The sequence below is a fragment of the Rhincodon typus genome, chromosome 2 (assembly GCF_021869965.1).
Source record: "Rhincodon typus isolate 14 chromosome 2, sRhiTyp1.1, whole genome shotgun sequence".
Taxonomy (NCBI): Eukaryota; Metazoa; Chordata; class Chondrichthyes; order Orectolobiformes; family Rhincodontidae; genus Rhincodon; species Rhincodon typus.
In genome coordinates, this window is record NC_063333.1 from 110,999,610 (window position 1) to 111,015,363 (window position 15,754).

The window sequence follows — 15,754 nt, forward strand, 5'->3', positions numbered from 1 at the left end:
AAAGGATAGAATTAACTGAAGACTGGCATCTGTGATGCTGGGGACCTCTGGAAGAGTCAAAGATGGATCATCCAATAGGCATGTGGCTGAAAATTGTTGAAAATGCATTTCTGAATCAACGCAGCCAATGCTCCTTGAATCCACAGATTCTGCCAAAACTTACAAAACTCACGTACAGTTCAGTTTGACTATTTACTGAAAGAGCTACTCAGCTGTTACCAAGATAGAGAACATTTATTCTTGCTGCATTCCCTTCTAAATCAATGATGTATATGGGAGGAGAATGTGGGGTTCAAAAATTGCTCAAGCACACTATCATTGCCACTTAGTCAATCTAAGAGATAAGGTTCCTCTTTGGTAGGTGTATAGGATTTCAACTTGAAGTCGTCCAGGAATTTAGGTGCAGCTGGCAGAGTTAAAATTGGCAAATATGCATGTCGCTAAGTCAGTTTCAAACTACCAACTTCCACTTTAACTCAGAATACCTCAGGTTATTTGAGCATAAACTCCTCAGGAAAAGCAATTTAATTATCCCGCTGAATGCAAGAATACCAGAGCGAGCTCTACAGCCCATCAATCCTGTTCCCGATTCACTTTGGTTGATCTTTTTACCTGATGTCTATATTCCTAGTTCTTCATTCCTTTATTCCATTAGCATTCAAGAATTTGTTCAAAAATACCAACTTACTTCAAAATACAGCATTTAAGTGATTTAAAAGCAAAGAAATCAATTTGCCAGAGACCACAATAAAAATTGAAAGGAATACTGCTGGAAAGGTAAGTAATTTGCACATTTGCATTATGAAGATGATCTTTTACAAGACACTTTTACAGTAATCATGGGGGACCTTCAATATGTAGGTGGACTGGGAAAAATCAGGTTGCTAGCAGATCTCAAGGAAAAGAATTAATGGAATGTTTATGAGATGATTTCTTTTGCAGCAGCTTGTGGTAGATCCCACTAGGCAACAGGCATTTCCAGATTTGGTGATGTGTAATGAGGCATAGGGAGCTGAAAGTCAAGAAGCCCTTAAAGGGGCAGTGACCATAATATAGAATTATAGAATCCCTACAGTGTGGTAACAGGCCCTTCGGCCCAATAAGTCCACACCGAACCTCAGAGCATCCCACCCAGACCCATCCCCCTATAACCTACCTAATCTACACCTCCCTGAACACTATGGGCAATTTAGCATGGGCAATCCACCTAACCTGCACATCTTTGGACTGTGGGAGGAAACTGGAGCACCCGGAGGAAACCCACGCAGACAGGGGGAGAATGTGCAAACTCCTCAGAGACAGTCGCCAGAGGCTGGAATCTAACCTGGGTCCCTGGCGCTGTGAGGCAGCAGTGCTAACCACTGTGCCACCGTGCCTCCCCAATATAATAGAAGTCATCCCACAGCTTGATGAGAATCAGATGTGACGATATGCCAACGCCAGCGTTATAGACTCATAGAATCCCTACAGTGGGGAAGCAGGCCATTCAGGCCATTGAGTCTACACAGAGTTTCCAAATGGACCACAACTCCCAGACGCACCCCTACTCCCATCCCAGTAAGTCTGCATTTCTCATGGCTAATCCACCTATCCCGCACATCCCTGGACACTATGGGCAATTTAGCATTAATCAGACTGGAGGAAGAAACCCATGCAAACACAGGGAGAATGTACAAATGCCACACAGGCAGTCAACTGAGGCTGGAATCGAACACAGGTCCCTGGCACTGTAAGGCAACAGTGCTAACCACTGAGCCGCCATGCTAAATTATTATATAATGCATCATTAAATCAATATGTACTCATTGACTGTTCTAAATGCTAAACTTCTTCCTGGCTTTGAAACTCTTAGCTCCTTTAAAAAGGTCATTTCTGATTTGGATATTTCATTGAAATAATTTAATGCAGTCCTCACACCCATTGCCACAAAATTTACATTAAAGGCACATGTAAAACTTTGAGGTGGTCATTTTAAGTGTCACAAACTGACATCTTGAAATTCCTTTAGCGTTTCTGACATTAACCTGCTGAAACTATACCAACCAGATCAGATTTAAGCTCTTCAGTCCTTCCACATCCAGATTTAACATTAACTATTACTAAAATAGAGATAAATAGATTTTTGATTTCCAAGGGGTGAAAGATTTTCAGCGATAAGCATAGAATGGAGGTTAAAAACCAGATAGTTATGAAATTATTTAATGATGGAGACAGTTTGAAAGGCTAAGCGGCCTACTCCTTCATATCCAAGTTATGAATAATGGTGAACAATTAAACAAAAAAGATTATAGGACTTGGAATTACTTTGCTGCTCCTTCATTGTTGCTGACTCAAAATCTTGAACTTCTCTTGACGGTACTGTGGCTATCCCTATATTTCAAGGACTGCAGTGGTTCAAGAAACAGATCACTGGTACCTTCTCCAGGACAACTGGAGATGGATAATAAATACTGCCCTTGCCCATATCCTATGGCCAAATTGAAAAGACATAATATTTGAGTACCAACCTACTTCCTGTTCAACTCCAAGTTAAAACCCAGGCCTTTAATAATTTCACAAATTCTCCATGCCATTTCTTCACTTTCAGTAGCACAGATATATAGCTTAAATATAAATTTATGAAAGCATAAAACATATTGCAATACAACATGGCTGTTATTACTTTGGATTGTGCTCAAATTGATTTATTTCACATTTTAATAATTCCCATCAAATTCCAAAATTTCTGAGTTGGAATTTTCTCAGAAAAGCCATTTAAAATCTAAAACTAAAATCTTACTTTTAATCCTCTTAGCTTTCTGTACAGGAACTAGTGTCTGATGTCGATCTGGAAATTCTGGCATAATCTGTCCAGATGGAGGCATATTTTGTTTTTCTTCTTGAGTTTGCAGCTGTGTTTTCTCAGTTACCTTTAACCAGAAACAAAGCTTAGAACAAACTACATTTCAGAATTACAATCCTCACAGTATGATTTTTTTTACAAGTATCTATATTTATATCCACATAATCTAATTACAAAATTATGAACAGCATATTTTGTCAGGTATCATAAACCCATGACTCTACATTTTCTGGAAATTTGAATTTTTTTGCAAAAGCACCAGAGAGGAATTAGCAGTAGAGTATATTAAACATACCCTCCCTCACCTTCCACTCTCCTCTTCCATGAGATCATAATGTGGCTATATTTAATTGTATTTGGAGAGGCAAAACTAATCGCAATCTATGAACTGAGCAGTGGTAACAGTAATGCCATTCTTCCAACCACCATTGTCCTCTGCTGACATCAAAGCCATTGCTGACTTGGCAATGAACCAAAATCAGAGAAGAATCAAGAATGTAGTGCAACTCTAAGTGCATCTTCCTCTCTATCTGATATCCAATTCAGAATACACATGCAAGAGGATAGTTATTCTGGAGAGTTCAGTCACAACCAAGTCTGTGGTATTATGGGGAACTTGGCTTTATAGTTTAGGGAACTAGGGGTGGGGGGTGCAGTGGTGGAAAACCGAAAAGCAATAATGATGAGATATTCAATACTTAGGAAAACGGATGTCTCTGCAGTCACAGATCTGGTTCCAGGATAGTATGTTCACCTTTAGTGCCATAGTCAAGGATATAATTGAGTGGCTGAAGAAATTAGGGGAAGGGTGGTTGGATGAATAGTTGAAGGCTATAGCATATCCTAGTTTAGAATCAATGATGCAAGAAAGAAGATGTAACAATTCCAACATGAGAAAGGGCAGATGGAAGAAGCAATGGGATGAAACATTTTGGCACATTAGGATTTTTAGGGAAAGGATAAATAGGCCAGAGAAATAATTAGTTACAAAGGTAAGGCAAGATTAGGAAGCATGGACCGATAACAGCCAGGTGAAGATATTCAAGTGGTGGAGAATTCAGAACCACTTGTTTTATAGGGGAAAAAAAAATTGCAAGATTCCCAATTCTATAACCTTAAATGTCAGTTAATATATTGGGTATTTTAGACCAAAAATCCGTGTTTGAGCCAGACACTGCAGAAATCCTAGGAAATAAAAATAAAAGCCAAGTTAAATTAATGAGCACCAAAGATGCTCATTCATACACTAGGTCACTAGTTTATGACTAGTGGACAACATACAAGTCTTTGTTCAAAAAGAGAAGGGCTACTGAGGAGTGAGGGCTTGGGTTGGTATCAAATTAGTACAAAAACATGAGAATGAGTGGGGGCATAGGCTGGCATACAAGGCATGAGGAGTTATGGGATGGGTAAAGGGGCATAGAGGACAAGGAATGTGCTGGGGAGTGGTAGCGGTGAAGAATACAGGCTTAAGGGTTGGTTGTGATTGCTTTTTTTAATAAAATAAACCTGTTACACAACACTGGTACATCAAAGCAGACTTTCCAATCAGCCTGCCATCATAACTAGCAATCCGCTACCTTGTTCCAGGGTCATCCGACTGTCAGAGAACCCAACCACTCTGCCATGAAAATCTGAGGTCCAGGCCCCTTTTATTCACTAAGTTGGGTTTCCTGAGCCAGGGAAGTCCTGCCTCTGCACTCCAAACCCAGGACTGAAATTCTAGGCAGCTGAGCAGTAAAATTCTGAATGATGCCAATTTTACCACAGGCAGAATGCCAGCTGATAGTATGTTGGAATAGTCAAGTATAAAGAGGGCTGCATGAGTAGATGAGCTGAGGCAGGGTGGAATTGAGCAATGTTGTGGAGGTGGAAATAGGAGTACTTTGATGATACAGATAAAAATATTCATAAGTTCATTTTGGGTTAGAATATAATAACCTTGCATTCCATTTACTACAGTCCCAGATAGTTGCCATGAAGAGGTTGGAGTTAGTAACAGGGATATAAAAGACAAATCTTCCATCAGTCTTGAATGTCAGACAAACAATTCAGTAACAGTCCAAGAAGATAGATAAATCGTGATTAGTAGTTACCATAGAAAGAAAATTAGGGATATTTACAACTTGGCAAACTGCAACCAGCGAGACAGCACAAGGATCAGTAATGCATCTTGAATTATTTACCATCTCTATCACCGATTCAGATGAAGGTGCTGAGGGGAACATGTTAAAAAAAAAAGACTAAAGATCCAAAGCTAGGTAGAGCAGTAAGCAACAAAGGAGGGCACAAAAAGGTGTGCTCTTTTTGAGTGGTCAACAAGGTAGCATATGGAGTATAATGTTAACAATGAGAGGTTATTCTGTTTAATAAGGAGAACATAAAAGCAGTTCTTTTTAAAAAGAAAAGGATGAGAAACTTCTAAAATGTTGCTGATGAAAGTGTTAAGTGTCTTTGTGCAAGATACAAAGCTGATATTCAGGCAACAGCAAACAGTTAAGATGGCAAACGGCACATTATTACAGAAGGCTTTTGAGTGGAAGAATAAAAATTAAAGAAAAACTTTATAAAAGCTCTGTGCAACTTCACAATTTGGGCCTTTATAGAGGTATTGAACACAAGATCCTTATTTGTACCCCCTCCAACACAGAATGCTTTGCCACCTTCATAGATCTGTGCACAAGGAAGCTGAAGAGGTCCTTTTGACCTGCATGTTCTATGCCATTAAGTTTGCATTTTATTGTGCAATTCCTCCTCCCAAAAGTGCACGACCGCATGTTTTGCTGCATTAAACTCTATTCTTCACTTCAAAATCTATTCTGCTAGGCTACTTATGCCCTTGCTGTCATCAAATTAAGTTTCACTCTGTATTGCATCCCTTGGGGATCATCACTGATGATAATCCTCCAGTCAGAAAAATCAGCATTTATGAAAATTTTTTTTGTCCAAAAATAAAATGAAAACTGATACTGACCCTTCCACTTCAAGAGCCAAAGTGCTGTCGATCATCTTGTTGATCCATAAAAATATTCTTTCATTTCTTTTCTCAATTTGCCGTTACATTTCAAAATGTGTTCTTCTTGAAGTATCTGCATTTTGAATTCCTATCAAAGATGTAGAGAATCCAGTGTTCTTGATCGCCCTAATCAGGGAGTTACTTCTCATTGTCTGCCCTGACAACCTTACAAAATTCTATGTTTCAAAGAGATCATCTCTCTTTCTCCTAAATCCAAGATATATATAGGCCAAATTTGCTCAGCTTATCAAATGAAAGTAATCTCAATCAGGGAGCAAGTAGAGCAACCTTCACTGTACCAGCTTTTAAAAAAGGTGAATCTTACCTTTCCTTGGAGACCAAAACTGCAAACAGTACACCAGATGCTGTCCCACCCAAATTCTATACAATTTTAGCAAAACACCCTTGACATTTATTTCTTCCAAATTCAACATGTATCTTGTCAATTACTTATTCTACCTTTGTGCTAATAACTTCCACTTCTCATTCCTACCTTACCATTCATTCAATTGGTCTCTGTGCAGCTTTTCTGCCCTTCTCACAGCTTACATTTCCATCAAGTTTTATATTATGAACAAACCTGGATTCAGAAGTTTTGGTCTGTTTGTCCAAGTCATTTAAATAGGTTGTAACTGTCTGAGGTCACAGATCCTTGCTGCAACTTGAAAATGCCCCATGAATCTCTCCTCTGTACTTTGGTTAACCAATCTTCCAGATTGAGTTTATGGTAATAATAGCCAAAGAGTCCTCTTTCTTATTAATCTTCTGGTGGCATTTTATTCAATGCCTCTTGGGCATAGCATCTAAATAAGTGATCAATTACTTAAGACTGGGATGAGGAGGAATTTCTTCAGAGGTCTGGGATATGCACCTATTGAGCATATCCGATGTTAAGACAGATAGATTTTTGTACTTGAAAGGAAGCTATGAACATGGGGATTAGCAGGAAAGTAGAATGGAGGTTAAAGATTGGGCATGATTTTATTTACATATTGGTACATAAACTCAAAGAGCCAACACGTCTAATTCCAGAGCCAGAGTCATACAGCATGGAAACAGACCCTTCGTTCTGACCAGCCCACGCCGAACAATATCCTAAACTAACTAGTTCTACTTTTATATTCTTCACTCAATTCCACATTCGTATGTTTAAAAAAGGTATCCTATTACTGTCAATCAATGGATAGTTTGATTTAAAAAACTGCAATGTTTTGCATCCATAAGTCATCTTAAGCAGAACACTCATTCAGCAAAAAGGTGAAAACTTCTGTTCTCCACTTCATTCACACATACATATGGACAGACAAACAAACATGTGGGCATCACTGACTGGGCCTGCATTTGTTACCCATTGCTAATTGCCTTGTATGTGACAGTGGTGCGTGTGTGCTGTCACCTTGAACTGCTGCAGTCCTTTGCACGTAGAGACACCCATAGTGCTGTTAGACAAAGACGGTCCAGCATTTTGACTAGTGACAGTGAAGAATCAGGAATACACTTTCAAGTCACAAAGGTGTGCGGCTTGGAGGGAAACCCGCGGTAGTGGTCACATGCATTCCTTGTCTCTCTGGTTGGTAGAGGTCACAGATTTGGAATGTGCTCTTGGAGATGGCTTTGAGAGTTATGACTGCACATCTTATTGATGGTACACACTGCTGCCACTGTGCTTCAGTGGTGAAAGAACAGAATGCTGAATGGGGCATCAATCGGATGAGATGCTGTGTCCTGAACGTTTTTCTCATATATTGGCAAGCTTCTCAAGTGGTGTTAGAACTACACTCATCCAGGCAAGCAAAGAGTATTCCCTCATACTCTTGACTTTTGTCTGGAAGCTGATGGGTAGGCTTTTGCGTTGGAGTTGGGGTGATGGAGGGATGGGAGCTATGAGGGGGTACGACACATCACAGCATTCCTTGCCTCTGATTTGTTCTTGCAGTCACAAGCTAGTCTGGTTCAGTTTCTGTTAATGTTAAAATGTTAATCGGGAATTCAGTAATGGTATACTAAATGAACATCAAGGAGCCATGGAGATAACCATTGCTTGGCACCTTTGTGGTAGAAGTGATTTTTGCCACTTGCTAGTCCAAGCTTAGATGTTGTCCATTAACACAGGCTGTTTCAGGAAGACAGAAGTCACAAAAGGCACTGAATATTGCAGAGTGAACATGACACAGGGAAGATCATTGATGAAGCCTCTGAAGATGAAATTCCTGCAGCGATTTCCCAGGACAGATGATTGGCATCCATTCATCTTCATTTGTATTAGGCATGACTCCAAACATTGGAAGAGTTCTCCCCTGAATCTAGATTTATTGGGGCTCCATAATGACATACTTGGTCAAATGTTCTTGATAGCAAAAGTAACTCTCACAACAAAAACAGAGTTACTGTTTCGGGTCAAGTGATCCTTCCTCCTGAGGAAGGGTCACTGGACCCAAAACGTTAACTGATTTTTTTTTCCCCACAGATGCTACCAGACCTGCTGAGCTTTTCCAGCAACTTGTTTTTGTTCCTGATTTACAGCATCTGCACTTTTTTTCATTTTTTATAAAGTAACTCTCACCTCTGGAGTTCAGCTGTTTTGTCTCTGCTCAGACAAAGGCTGCAATGAGGTCAGTCATACAGGGCCACCAGACTAAAGATGAAAGCTGTTTTTTGATACACACGGCAAAATCCAAACAAATCTGTTATGGATAGGGATCATACTCTCATGCAAGTAAATACAAACATAATGGGGGCAGGATCTGTTACTGGGAGAGCGAGTTATCATCGAATAATCATATGTAATAGAAGGATTATTCCAACAATTTTTTTCCATTACGATAAGCCAATTGCTTTGTTATTCTAATTCAATCATGGAACATGAGCATCACTGGCTGGGCCAACATTTATTGTCTATCCCCAATTTCCTTTGAGAAGAGGGGAAAGATATAAAAAAGGGACATCAGGAGCAACTTTTCTTTTTTTGCAGAGGGTGGTGGCATGTATGGAATGAGCTGCCGGGGGAAGTGGCGGAGGCAGGTATGATTACAACATTTAAAAGGTATTTAGATAGGTACATGAATAGGAAGGGTTTAAAGAGGGATGTGGACCAAATACTGACAAATAGGACTAAATTTACATAGGATATCTAGTCAGCAAGGATGAGTTGAACTGAAGGGTCCGTTTCCGTGCTGTATATCTCTATGACGAGCTTTAAAGTTTTGACAAAGACCTGTAGCTCAGGTCGTAGGTGAGGTTGTTGACTTGCTCGCCGAGCTGGCTTGTTCTCGTTCAGACATTTCATCACCACGCTAGGTGACATCAGTGAGGCCTCCGATGAAGCATTGCTATTCTACTCTGCTTGGAATTTATACTGTCCAGTCCATTTATGGTGAGTAGTGTCATTTCCAGTTTTGTTCTGTATGGGTTTGTATATGGGATCCAATTCTATGTTTGCTGATTGCATCACAGGTGGAGAACCATGCCTCTAGGAATTCCCATGTGTATCTACGTTTGGCTTGGGCTACTATGGTCACCTTGTCCCAGTTAAACTGATTGCCTTCATTGTCCAAGTGTACTGATATTAAGGAGAGTTTGTCATGCCATTTTGCTGCTAGTTAACGTTCATGTATTCTGACGGCTGGTTTCCTTCCTTTCTGTTGAATAATGAAGGCCATCATTTTAACTGGGACTAGGTAACCATAGTAGCCCAAGCCAAACATAGACATGCACGGGAATTTCTACAGGCATGGTTCTCCACCCTTGATGGAATCAACAAACATTGAACTGTACCCCATATGCAAACCCATACAGATCAAAACCGGAAATGACACTACTCACCATTATGGACTAGACAGTATAAAAATTCCAAGCAGAGTAGAATAATATCACTTCATCAGAAGGTCCTCTGATGATGTCACCTAGCATGGTGATTAAACGAGAACAAGCCAGCTCAGCGAGCAAGTCAGTCAACAACCTCTATGATGAGCTGTCTTCTCAAACCACTGCAATCCGTCCCATGACATCATTCCGGAGAATTTCCAGAATTTGACAGTGAGGGGATGGCCATGTACTTCCAAGTCAGAGTGGTGAGTGGTTTGGAGGGGAACTTGCAGGTGCTGGTGTTCCATCTATCTGCTGCCCTTGACTTTCTAGATGGAGGTGTTCATATATTTGGAAGGAGCCGTCTAAGGATCTTTGGTGAATTTCTGTTGTGCATCTTTTAGATCGTAGCACTGCTGCTACTGAGCACAGCTGTCTTGACATGGATGTTTTGTCAAGCTTCTTGACTGTTGTTGGAGTTGCAGTCATCTAGGCAAGTGGGGAGTATTCCATCACACTCTTGACTTGTGCCTTGGTGGAGGTGGTGGACAGGCTTTGGACAGTCAGGAGGCAAGTTGTTTACTTCAGTATACCTAGCCTCTGACCTGCTCTTGTAAACACTGTTTGTGTGATGAGTCAAGTTATGTTTCTGGTCAAAGGCAACTCCCAGGATGTGAATAATGTGGGATTCAGAGATGGCAATGCCATTGACTGTCAAGGGACGATGGTCATTTGTGTGGCATGAATGTTACTTGCTACATGTTAGCCCAAGCCTAGTTTTGTTCATGTCTTGCTGCACTTGAACATGGACTGCTTCAGTACCGGAGAAGTCATGAATGGTGCTGAATATGACTTAATCAGCAAACATCTCCACTTTTAACTTTACAATGGAGGGAAGGTCATTGATAAAGCAAATTGTGTTTGGGTCTAGAGCACTACCTGAGGAGCTCCTGCAGTGATGGCCTGCAACTGAGCTGGCTGACCTCCAGCAACCACAACCATTTTCCTATGTGCCAGGTATGATGTCAAAGAGTGTCCCCTCCCCATGCCCCAACCCAATTTCCATTGGTTACAATTTTGCTAGGGCTCCTTAATGCCATATGGTCAAATGCTGCCTTGATGTCAAGGGCTGTCACATTCACCTCACTTGGAACAAAATCTTAAGACAATTGTGAGAATTCGTGTAGCTCAATTATTAATAAATTCATTTGGCTAAAACATATAAAGATAAAGGATTTTACTAATGACTGAGTGCAGAAAAGTAAATAAAATTTAAATAATTTACTTACCTTTCTCGGTTCCTGCTCATCTTCACTGGATTCAGAGAGTGGCAAAACTTCCATTGAAAATAAAGTGACAAATTAGCAAATGAGTTGGGCTAAAGATCCACTGAGGTATGCAAGATACATTTGATTATCAAACAAACCTCTTAAGCTAGATTTTTTTCTTTTTCTACATTTACTGTAGTTTGCAGCATTTGGAGTAACTATGACTTGGGGTTCCAAGATCCAGCTGCGTTCAATGTCCTCACTACTTGAATCTTCCGTGAAGAACTCCTTTACATCACTTCTTTTAAGCTGAAATTATAAAGTTACTTTTTAATCAGACAGACTCAAAACATCTTTACATTGTGAAAGAAATCTAAAATGAATGGCATCATTGTTGTTGAGGAAGTAATTTTTTTTTGCCTGTGTCAAAGTTCTTCAAAATTTCAAATATGCTCTATTTTTGTTGGTAATTTCAAATGCCTCCTGAAACACTGCTTACACTAAAATTACCACATTCCCTTATATTAAATTTCAAGTATGACTTAGCAAACCTATGTCAACTGGTATTGATTTTGATTAAAGTACATTCTGAAATGCCCCATCGTAGAGCATGAAAGAAAAAAGGTAAACTTTTTAAAATCTAAACCCCTTCGCAAGGGCTATTCCATTAGTGCCAAATTCCCACTCCCCCCACAACCCAATAAACATATAAATAAAACTAACAAACAGTTTAACACGTGCCTAATTTGTTTTTCAAAAATTAGTACTAAAAATACCTCCCACATTCTTTTGGGTATTGTGATTTGAAATACACTAATTCTTAGTTTTTTCTTTAAAATTGCCAAAAACATTACATCTGCAGTTTCCCTATTGCCTCTATAAAAGCCCTTCAAAACTTTAAGCATTCTCATGAAATCTCCAGTCACCTTGTGCTCTAAAGAACAATCATATAGCCAGTCATTTCACAGAAGGTCACTTAGTTTAACATATTCTGTCAGAAAATGTTAGTATCAGTTATTAAGGAATAACAGCACATTTGGAAAATCAATAATCACTCGAAGTCAGCAAGGTTTCACGAAAGGGAAATTGTGTCTGACAAATATATTGGAGTTTTTCCAACGTAGTTTCAACCAAGAGTGGATAGAGGGGAACCAGATGTATTGCATTTGGACTTCCAGAAAACATTCAACAAAGTAGCTCAAAAAGATTAGTTTATAAGAGTTTATGGCGTTGGAAGTAGTATATTAGTGTGGATAGAAAATTGGCTAATGGGGACAAAATGGCAAGTGGTGATAAAGGGGTTCTTTTTCAGGTTGACAACTTGCAACCATTGACGTCTAGCAAGGATCAGTGCCAGGACTACAACGCTTTACAATTTATCTCAAACTTGGAAAAAGGAGATGAATGTAGAGAGCAAATTTGCAGTTGAGACGAAAATAGTGGAAAGGCAAGTTGCTAAAGACAAATAGTTTACAAAATGACATTTATAGGTTAAGTAAGTTGGCAAAAAGTTGGCATTTTTTTCTTCACTGGTGGGAATCACTGGCAGGCCAGCATTTATTACCCGTTCTTAGTTGCCCTTGAGAAGATGGTGGTGAGCTGCCTTCTTGAACCGCTGCAGTCCCTGTGCTATAGAGATCCACAGTTACCTTAGGGAGGCAATTCCAAGATTTTGATCCAATAGCGAAGTAAAAGGTGATATATTTCTAAGTCAGGATGGTGAGTAGCTTGGACAGAGTTCATGTGGTAGAGCTCCCATGTACCTGCTGCCCTTGACCTCGTAGATGGCAATGGTTGTGGGTTTGGAAGGTGCTGTCTAAGCAGTTTGTAGATAATACATACTGCTGAGTGTCAGTGGAGGAGGAACTGAATGCTTGTGGATGTACTGCCAATCAAGCAGGCTGTTTTGTCCTGGATGGTATCAAGCTTCCAGAGTGTTATTGGAACTACATTCACCCTAGCAAGCGGGGAATACTCTATCATACTCCTGACTTATGCCCTATAGATGGTGGACAGGCTTTAGGCAGTCAGATGGTGAGTTACTCACTGCAGTTTTCCTAGCCCTTAACCTGCTCTGTTGCTACTGCATTTATATGGTAAGTCCAGTTGAGTTTCTGGTCAATGGCAACCCCATGGATGTTGGTAGTTGGAGATTCAGTGACATTCAAATGGTGTTACCAAAGGATGGTGGTTAGTTTGTCGCTCATCAGAGATGGTCATTGCTTAGCATTCGTATGGCACTAACGTTACCTGTCCACAAACAGGACTGTCCAGGCAGACCCATTGTTTCAGCCTGCTTGTGTCCCACAGAACTCATCTCTTCCTACCTTGACTCAGTGTTCTCCCACCAGTCCAATCCCTAACCACGTACATCCATGATTCCTCGGACGCCTTATGCCAGTTTCAGTTTACCGGTTCCAGCCACCTCCTCTTTACCATAGAAGTGCAATCCCTTTACACGTCCGTTCCTCACCAGGAAGGTCTTGGGGCTCTCCACTTCTTCCTGGAACAAAGGCCTGAACCATCCCCACCCACCGCCACCCTCCTCCGCTTGGCTGAGCTTGTCCTCACCCTCAACAAATTCTCTTTCAACTCCTCTCATTTTCTTCAGCTAAGTTTGGTTGCCATGGGTACCCACATGGGCCCTAGGTATGCCTGTCTCTTCATGGGGTATGTGAAACATTCCTTGTTCCGGTCCTATTCCGGCCCCCACCCACAACTCTTTCTCCGATACATTGATGATATCATCAGTGCTGCTTCTCTCTCTCGTCATGAATTGGAAAACTTCATCAATTTCGCCTCCAATTTCCACCCTGCGCTCACTTTCACCTGGTCTATCTCTGACTTCTCCCTTCCCTTCCTCAACATTTCTGTTTCCACTTTTGGGGATAGACTGGCCACTAATATCCACTACAAACCCACTGACTCCCACAGCTACTTGGACTATACATCCTCACACCCCACTTCCTGCAAAAACTCCATCCCATTCTCTCAGTTCCTCAGTCTCCGTCACATATGTTCAGATGAGGCCAACTTCGACAAGGGAGCCTCCGAAATGTCCACCTTCTTTCTCAACCGTGGATTCCCCAGCTCTGTTGTCAACTGGGCCCTAAACCAGGTCTGACCCATCTCCCGCACTTACGCCCTCACCTCTTCTCTTCCCTCCCACAACAACAATAGGCTTCCCCTTATCCTCACCTACCTCCATTTCCGCCACCTCCAGCGAGATGCCACCACCAGACACCTATTCCTCTCCCCTCCCCATCTGCTTTTCGTAGGGACCGTTCCCTCTGGGACACCCTGGTCCACACTTCCTTCACCTCCAACACCTCCACACAGCCCTAAGGGACCTTCCCCTGTAACCGGTGAAGGTGCAACACCTGCCCATTTACCTCCTCCACCACTGCCCCACCCAACTCCCCAGTATCCAAGGGCCCAACCATACATTCCAGGTGAAGCAACACTTCACCTGCATTTCCCAGAATCTAGTCTACTGCATTCGCTGCTCACAATGTGGTCTCCTCTACACTGGGGCAACAAAGCATAGACTTGGCGACTGCTTCGCAGAACATCTACGTTCTGCTCGCAAAAAAGACCCTGAACTACCTGTGGCCTGCCACTTTAATGTACCATCCTGCTCCCTGGCCAACATCTGTCTCTCTGGCTTGCTGCAGTGTTCCAGTGAAGCCCAATACAAGCTGGAGGAACAACACCTCATTTTCCACTTGGGGACCTTGCAGCCCTTTGGACTCAATATCGAGTTCAATAATTTTATGGCCTAAACTCTCCATATCCCAGCCCCCTACCCCACACACCAGGCCTTGTTACCACATAGCCTGCCATTACACACCCCATGTTGTTAGTCCCTAACAGTCCCCATTAACAATTATTCACCCTCCCAGCCTGATCATTAGCAACTCCTTTGTCTGTCCAACTGTCTCTCTCTCTCTCTCTCTCTTTGGGCTCTATCCTATCGTTTACTCCCTACCCCACCCACCTCCCTATTTTCTACATTTTATATGTATTTTATATATATAAACTGACGTTTTCCCAGCCACTATCAGTTCTGAGGAAGGGTCACCGGACCCGAAACGTTAACTGTCTTTTCCTTCACAGATGCTGCCAGACCTGATAAGCTTTTCCAGCAACTTTGCTTTTGTTACCTGTCACTTGTCAGCTCAATCCTGGATAACATCCAGATCTTGTTGCATTTGAACATGGACTGGAATCACAGCGTTGAGTAATTGTGTAATCATTGGCGAACATTCTTACTTCAGACCAGAAGATGATTGATGAAGTAGCTGAAGACGGTTGGGCCTATGGTGTGGCATTAATGACCTGAACTTGGGTAGGAGAAGCTACAGGTTAAGCTTTGCAGATGACCTCAAAGTTAGAAAGGAGTGAGCAAGGAATAAAGCAACGGTCTTGAGGAGTACAGTGATATGAACAGTCTGAGAGGTGAAATTTAACGCACACTGAAATATGAAATTTAATGCAAAGCAGCATGAAATGACACTTGGAAAGAGAATGAGAAACAATACAAACAACATTGCACTGGAGAAAAGAAACCAGAGTGCTTACGTACAATTATTATAATGCTATGTTTAAAAGAAGTCTAAGTTGCTCTTGGCTTTACATAGAACTACTTGGAGTTTAAAAAAAAGGTCATATTTTAAATACAAAATCATTGGCTAAGCCTAGGCTGGAATATGGTGATATACAAGCCCTACCTTCCACGGAAACTTGCTCATAAAATGTCAAGATGATATATTGGAATGGTACTAGAGCGGAGTGAGTTCAGTTACAGAAGATGCGTGAAGTTTG

General features: G+C 41.2%; 1 protein-coding gene across 9 annotated transcripts in view; it reads right to left on the bottom strand.

Moving 5' to 3' along the window:
* LOC125486260 (synaptonemal complex protein 2-like) overlaps window positions 1–15,754 on the bottom strand; it is a 299,464-nt gene that overhangs the window by 108,458 nt on the left and 175,252 nt on the right. For all 9 annotated transcript variants that reach the window (XR_007264933.1, XM_048613014.1, XM_048613007.1 and 6 more), the window contains 3 exons: window positions 11,089–11,239; window positions 10,952–10,998; window positions 2,780–2,909 (listed from right to left, as the gene is read on the bottom strand). Coding sequence is in view for 8 of the 9 variants with exons in the window: in XM_048613014.1 (XP_048468971.1) it covers window positions 2,780–2,909; window positions 10,952–10,998; window positions 11,089–11,239 (328 nt within the window). In the remaining variant the exon portion in view is untranslated. The remainder of the gene's footprint in view (window positions 1–2,779; window positions 2,910–10,951; window positions 10,999–11,088; window positions 11,240–15,754) is intronic.